The 7,539-nt window shown below is 43.4% G+C and overlaps 1 protein-coding gene across 1 annotated transcript; it reads left to right on the top strand.

The window, feature by feature from the left end:
- Positions 1-207: 207 nt before the first annotated feature.
- On the top strand, positions 208-3,811 carry LOC149449071 (uncharacterized). The gene has a single exon (XM_089693864.1). The coding sequence runs from the start codon at positions 254-256 to the stop codon at positions 1,064-1,066; it is 813 nt and encodes a 270-aa protein (XP_089549990.1). The 5' UTR covers positions 208-253; the 3' UTR covers positions 1,067-3,811.
- The last annotated feature ends 3,728 nt before the right edge of the window (positions 3,812-7,539 follow it).

Here is a 7,539-nt window from a genome sequence, read left to right as displayed (position 1 = left end):
TGAGTCACATGGAAAATAAAACACATGGATGTCTTAATTGACTGAAAGTCTTTATTGCAGTTCAATGGAGGATTCACACGGGATACAAGTCATATCTGTGTTCTAAAAGTCATGGTTTGGATCCTCTTCCACATTGATCCAGCAGGAGAAAAGTAATTTCAGTGTTCTGGAAGTGACAATGGCTTTACAATAAAGTCCAACCCAAATATACATAAGAGGAGTCATTTCAAACTACTTGTTTGGAGATTTTACAATGGAGAGAAAATATATCACACACCAGAAGGCTTGCAAGGGAGAGAAGCCATATCAGTGTTTTGAATGTGGCAAAACTTTTATAAGCGAGAGATACCTTATAATACACCAAAGAGTTCACACTGGAGAGAAGCCATATCAGTGTTCTGAATGTGATAAAGCTTTTACACGGAAGTCACATCTTATCAGACACCAGATTGTTCACACTGGAGAAAAGTCATATCAGTGTTCTGAATGTGATAAAGCTTTTACTCTGAAGTCAAATCTTATCACACACCAGAGGATTCACACTGGAGAGAAGCCATATCAGTGTTCTGAATGTGATAAAGCTTTTACAGCGAAGTCAAGTCTTATCACACACCAGAGGATTCACACTGGAGAGAAGTCATATCAGTGTTCTGAATGTGATAAAGCTTTTACTCAGAAGTCAAATCTTCTTGAACACCAGAGGATTCACACTGGAGAGAAGCCATATCAGTGTTCTGAATGTGATAAAGCTTTTACAGCAAAGTCAAGTCTTATCACACACCAGAGGATTCACAATGGAGAAAAGCCATATCAGTGTTCTGAATGTGATAAAGCTTTTACACAGAAGTCAGATCTTATCACACACCAGAGGATTCACACTGGAGAGAAGCCATATCAGTGTTCTGAATGTGATAAAGCTTTTACACAGAAGTCAGATCTTATCACACACCAGAGGATTCACACTGGAGAAAAGCCATATCAGTGTTCTGAATGTGATAAAGCTTTTACTCTGAAGTCATATCTTATCAGACACCAGAGGATTCACACTGGAGAGAAGCCATTTTAATGCTCTCAATGTGACAAAACGTTTACAGTTAATGCCGGTCTAATCTATCACCGGAGGATTCACAAATTTCTGCATTGATTAAATTCTGGAATAAAAGGGATATTAAAGAAGTTTCAGGTGTCACAAGTTTGTTTCACATCCCCAATGTCATCCCACAAGCTAGAGAAGAAGGGAAAAGATAAAATGTTACTTTAAAAGACACAAACTAAAATCTGAGCAAACTGGAATGTAATGATTGGATGAACTGAGTTTAGTGCTTATGTCCATCAATACACAACTAGAAGGGATTTGAATATTTTATCTTTTGACTATCTTTTTAAGATAAGCATCAATAACTGAATAGCTTCCCTCATGATTCTCATCTTTATCTTTTTTTATGGAGCTTTGACTGAACATGTAATGCATTTTCATGATTCACCAACTGAGTTGTGTTTCCAAGCATTTTCTTCATTTCTGGATCCTGAGGTAATACATGACCAGCACTGCCTCAGTACCAGAGACTAGGATGGGGTCTATTGTCATCTTACCAAGTCTCTGAATCCTCAGTGGGAGAGTCCATTCCAGGTTCTTCTGACTATTGATACATCATCAGCCAGGCTTGAGGTCTCCAGCTAAGCCCACCTTGGCCACTCCTCCCATTACATGTTCCATCTCCTCTCCCATTATCAATGCCTGCTTTCCATATTTCATCTCTCATTATTATTATTATACAGGATTTATATAGCACCAACAGTTTGCTCAGCGCTTTACAATATAATGGGAGACAATACAGTTCAATACAAGAGGGATAGGAGGGCCTTGCTCCTCGGAGCTTACAATCTAGGAGGGAGGAGCTAGTGGTACAAAAGGTAGTAACTGCGGGGGATGGACTGGTAGGAAGAGTAGAAGATTCCATTATTAGCTGAGGGCAGGATATGCTTCCCTGAAGAGAGAGGTTTTCAGAGATCGCCTAAAAGTGAGCAGAATATGCAATAGTCTGATAAATTGGGGTAGAGAGTTCCAGAGGATGGGGGAAGCTCTGGAAACAAGCATGAGGGGAGGAGACAAGGGAGCAAGAGAGCAGGGGATCGTGCGAGAAACACAGAGGACAGTTTGGGTGATATTTGGAGACAATATTGGTGATGTAATTTGGGGCAGAGTTATAAATGGCTTTATATGTTATTGTTAATGTTTTGAATTTTATTCATTGGGCAATGGGAAGCCAGTGAAGGGATTGGCAGAGTGGGGTGGAGGACACTGAGTGGAGGCCAGTGTAGGGATTGGCAGAGAGGGGTGGAGGACACTAAGTGGAGGCCAGTGGAGGGATTGGCAGAGAGGGGTGTAGGCCAGTGGAGGGATTGGCAGAGAGGGGTTGAGAACACTGAATGGAGGCCAGTGGAGGGATTTGTGGAGTACACTGAATGGAGGCCAGTGGAGGGATTGACAGAGAGGGGTGTCTGATACAGAACGGTAAGTATGGTGGATGATGACAGCAGCATTCATGATAGACTGAAGAGGGAATAGCCTGCGATGAGGTTGGCCAATGAGGAGGGAGTTACAATAGTCAAGGCGAGATATAACAAGGGAGAGAATAAGTTGCTTAGTGGTTTCCGAGGTTAAGAACGGCCATATCTTGGAGATGTTGCGGAGGTGAAGTCTACAAGATTTGGACAGTGATTGGATTTGGGGCTGAAATGACAGATGGGAGTCTAGGATTACACCTAGTACCCTGGCATGAGGGGAGGGACTGATGATTGTGTTATTAATCTTGATGGAGAAGTCAGTGGAGGTGGCACAGGCTGGGGGGAATACTAAGAGCTCAGTTTTGGAAAGATTGAGTTTGAGGAAGTGGAGTGACATCCATGCCGATATGTCGCTTAGTAGGGTAGTAATGCAAGAGGAGACTGAAGGGGTGAGGTGTGGATGAGACTGAAGGGGTGAGGTGAAGAGGAGACTGAAGGGATGAGGTGAGGAGGAAAAAGATAGATTTGTGTGTCATCAGCATAGAGATGGTACTTAAAGCCATGGGTGTTTATCAAGTGACCAAGGGAGGAGGTGTAGATGGAGAAGAGTAGGGGTCCAAGGACAGAACCTTGAGGAACCCCTACAGAAATAGGGAGTGGAGAGGAGGAGACAGAGTTAAAGGTATTGCTGAAGGAGTACTGTGATAGGTAGGAGGAGAACTAGGAGAGAGCGGAGTCTTGGAGGCCAAGAGAGTGGAGTTTTTTGAGGAAGAGGGGATGGTCAACCGTATCAAAAGCTGCGGAGAGGTCATGTAGTAAGAGTAAGGAGTAGTGGCCATTGGTTTAGCAGGTAGTAGATCATTAGTGAGTTTTAGTAGGGCACTTTCAGTGGAATGTAGTGAGTGAAAGCCAGACTGTAAAGGGTCAAGAAGGTTGTTGTTGGTGAGTTAGGAGCTCAGGCGATTGTAGACTAAGCGTTCTAAGTGTTTAAAGGTAAACAAGAGCAGGGGGACGGGTCTTAAGTTGTTCAGGTTGGTGGGGTCCAGGGAGGGCTCAGACAACCTCAGACCCATCTCCCTGCTCCCATTTACATCTAAACTCCTCGAGCACCTCGTCTACACCCGCCTTTGCTCTCACCTCAACGACAACAACCTCCTCGATCCCCTACAGTCTGGCTTCCGTCCCCTACACTCCACCAAAACCGCCTTACTCAACGACCTTCTAACCGTCAAAGCTAATGGCCACTATTCAGTGCTCCTACTCCTTGACCTCTCTGCGGCCTTTGACACAGTTGACCACCCCCTCCTCCTCAAAATATTACACTCCCTCGGCCTCAGAGATTCTGCTCTCTCCTGGCTCTCATCCTACCTGTCACAACGCTCTTTCAGCGTTACCTATAATGCTACCACCTCCCCCTCACTCCCCCTCTCTGTTGGGGTCCCTCAAGGCTCTGTCCTTGGGCCCCTTCTCTTCTCCATCTACACCTCCTCTCTTGGCCAACTCATACACTCTCACGGCTTCAACTATCACCTCTATGCCGACGACACACAAATCTATCTCTCAACCCCCCACCTCACCCCTCGGTCTCTGCCCGAATCACACACCTACTGAGCGACATATCAGACTGAAAGTCACTCCACTTCCTTAAACTGAATCTCTCCAAAACCGAGTTTCTTGTCTTCCCCCCAGCCCCAACCCCACCCCCCACTGACTTCTCCATCACATCCAACAATGCCAATATCAAACCCGCCCTTCAGGCCAGAGTACTTGGTGTCATTCTGGACTCCAACCTATCCTTCCAGCCCCAAGTCCAATCTTTAACAAACTCGTGTAGACTCCACCTCTGCAACATCGCCAAAATCCGCACGTTCCTAACCCCAGAAACCACTAAACAGCTCATCCACTCCCTCATCATATCACTACTCAACTACTGCAACTCCCTCCTCACTGGCCTGCCTCACCACAGGCTATCCCCGCTTCAGTCCATCCTGAATACGGCTGTCAGACTCATTCACCTTTCCAACCGCTCCGTTTCCGCCACCCCCCTCTGCCAATCCCTCCACTGGCCTCCATTCAGTGTCCTCCACCCCCCTCTGCCAATCCCTCCACTGGCTTCCGATTGCGCAACAGATCAAATTTAAAATCCTAACACTGACGTACAAAGCTGTCCATCATACTGGCCCGAACTACATCACCGACCTAATATCCAAGTACCGCCCAGCACGCACACTCCGCTCCTCACAAGACCTCCTTCTCTCTAGTTCCCTGGTCTCCTCCTCCCATGCCCGCCTCCAGGACTTCTCCAGGGTGTCACCCATCCTCTTGAACTCCCTTCCCCAACCCATCAGATTATCACCTACTCTCCTCTCCTTTAGGCGCACCCTGAAAACCCATCTCTTCAGGGAAGCCTACCCCCTGCTAACTTGACCGACCTCCTCCACTCTTCCTACCACTCCATCCCCCACAGCTATCTCCTCCTGTACCACTATCCCGTCCCTTCTAGATTGTAAGCTTGAAAGAGCAGGGCCCTCAATCCCCCTCATGTTTTGCATTGTATTGGTATTGTTCTGTCACATGTTCTGTCCCCCTTTGTAATGTACAGCGCTGAGTGAACTATTGGTGCTTTATAAATACTGTAGTATAATAATAATATAATAATAATAAGTAAGGGAGTGATGTGCGCATGCTTTAGAGGGGAGGGGAAGGCACCAGTAGAGATGGAAAGATTGAAGATGTGAGGGAGCATAGGATGGAAGAAGAGTTGACCATAGTAGTTGTGAGGGGACAGGATCCAGGGGGCAGGTAGTGAGACGGGCTTCTGAGAAACCTTGTTTGGCAGCATGGAGGGAGGAATTGTATGTGAAGAAAGCAGATTTATATCGGGTGAATGCTTGGTGAGATTTGGTTTTACGCCACATTCGCTCCAGCACACGACTATGTCATTTAAGATCTCTGGTGTTGTCAGTCTGCCAAGGTTGTAACGGTCGGGGCCTGATGCTTCTTGTTGTTAGTGGAGCAAGTCTAATGCGGATATTTTTCTCGGTCTTCCAGATCTTGCTTTAACTTCCACTGTTCCTGATGACTGCCATTTCTTAATGACATTCCAAACAGAGGATATTGACATCTGAAAACGCTTTGCTATATCCTTATAGCCTTCTCCAGCTTTGTGAGCGTCAACTATTTTCAGTTTCAGTTTTCTAGACAACTGCTTAGAAGAACCCATGGTGCTGATTTAAAACCTTTGAGATTGACATCACCTGGTCTTCCCAGACGATGATTGAGAACAATCCATGACACTGGCAGGTCTCAGCTTGGCAAAGGGGGCAGTGCATGCTATAAATTCTGCAGGGTGCCCAAACTTTTGAAGATGACATTTTTTTGTTTTCTGTTATTTTGAAAGTGTAAATGATGGAAATAAAATCTAACTTTTGTTGACATATTATAAGAATGTCTAATCTGTAATTTGATGCCTTTTGGAGATTTTTCCATCTTTCCTTGGCTTCTTTATGCATATTAATACAAATTTTTAGCTGGGGTGCCCAAAATTTCCATCCCCACTGTATATAAACTATATATTAGATTGTTATTAATAAACACTGGCTGGATTTTATCATGAATAATTCACATATGAAAAAATAAGAGAAATCCTTATAAAGTACAGCAAAAAGATTTTCTGGATATATATGTGTGAATTTTTTTTTTTTAAATAAGAAATGAATAATAATTATGCATAATAGAAAAATATATAAAAAAATAAATAAAAATAAAAAATATAAATGAAATATAATCATAAAATTTTGAAAATGAAAAGATGAAAAAGAATCCAAAAATGAAATGGTGTCCAAAGTCTATGAATAATACCGGAGTATTCTATTCGTGTCCACAATAGTAATTGCTGTATATAAGGAACTGTAGAAATAAATCCTTGCTTGAATATTGACCCTTTTATGGGCTCACCTTCTTGTTAGCCTATTGCTGGGCTGACACAGCTTTTAAGAGGTTTGTATTGATGAGATCCTTTGGACCTCCCCTGGGTTTTCCTGGATTGGTCACTTCTAATGTGCTTGTATGGACATGATGATCTCTGCTTCCTTCTGATGCTGGATGTGGCTCCATCTCCCTATTTTTCTCCTCGTTAGTATAGTGGAAGAAAGAAGAGATATTTGGTGCCTTATCGTTTTAATAAAAAGATTTATTTAATGCCCTCTATATGACCTCACATGTCAATCATTTCAATGCGCTTTGTAATAGATAAAACCGCTAAATGCGGATGTGACAGGCTTCCTCCGTGTGTCTACACACACTCTCTATACCCGCCGTTACTGAAGTTGGGTTGCCGTGGTGACGTCAAAGCCCCTCCCCAACGCTTTGCGCCACAGGGTCACGTGGCTTCGTTCGGGGGATGTGATAGGACACTCACCGTGCCTGGGCTTCTTTTATAATAGCTTGGCGCCATTTTCTTGAAGTATGTATGGTCGCGGCCATCTTTTTGGGGCCAAACCTTTATAGCTATCATTATGGACAGCTGTATTGGTCAAATTGAGACAATGTTGCTAATTGTGATGTTGTTTGTGTGAAAACATGTAACTGTTATATCCACTGTTTAACAACCCTGTATACGTCGGCTATATAGACTGTGCATGTAATTGGCAACAGGGAAGTCGGTCACATTTACTTTTAACAATAAGGTTTAATACAAAATTATTAAAAAATGTATATACAAAAATAGAAAAAAAGAAAAAATACGTACATATATATATAATCAATTAAAAACAGTATTAAGTGCTTTATATTGACTCACAACTACTAGTTTTTTAGTTTTTAGGAATGATAGGATAGATACTTACCCAGGGGGGTCACCTTTTTGGTTTTGGGGGAAACATTTCACATGGTTTCTTTCCATTAATGACACCGACAAGGGGAGTCTCACTTCACTAACAATAGGAGAGCCAATCAAAGGCCAGTAACATTTCATGGTGTCTCAATGTATTGCAGAATGTTTAATCCCCATTGGTCCAATGGATTCCTAGT

The sequence above is a fragment of the Staurois parvus genome, unplaced genomic scaffold (genome assembly GCF_062004578.1).
Source record: "Staurois parvus isolate SC_StPar_1 unplaced genomic scaffold, SC_StPar_1.0 ptg000638l, whole genome shotgun sequence".
NCBI lineage: Eukaryota > Metazoa > Chordata > Amphibia > Anura > Ranidae > Staurois > Staurois parvus.
The sequence above is the reverse complement of the archived record's forward strand: the minus strand, read 5'-3'. Positions and strand labels throughout refer to the sequence as shown.

Bases quoted from the DNA above. Each gene is read 5' to 3' on its own strand.
- LOC149449071 (XM_089693864.1), top strand. From the start codon at position 254: ATGGAGAGAAAATATATCACACACCAGAAGGCTTGCAAGGGAGAGAAG.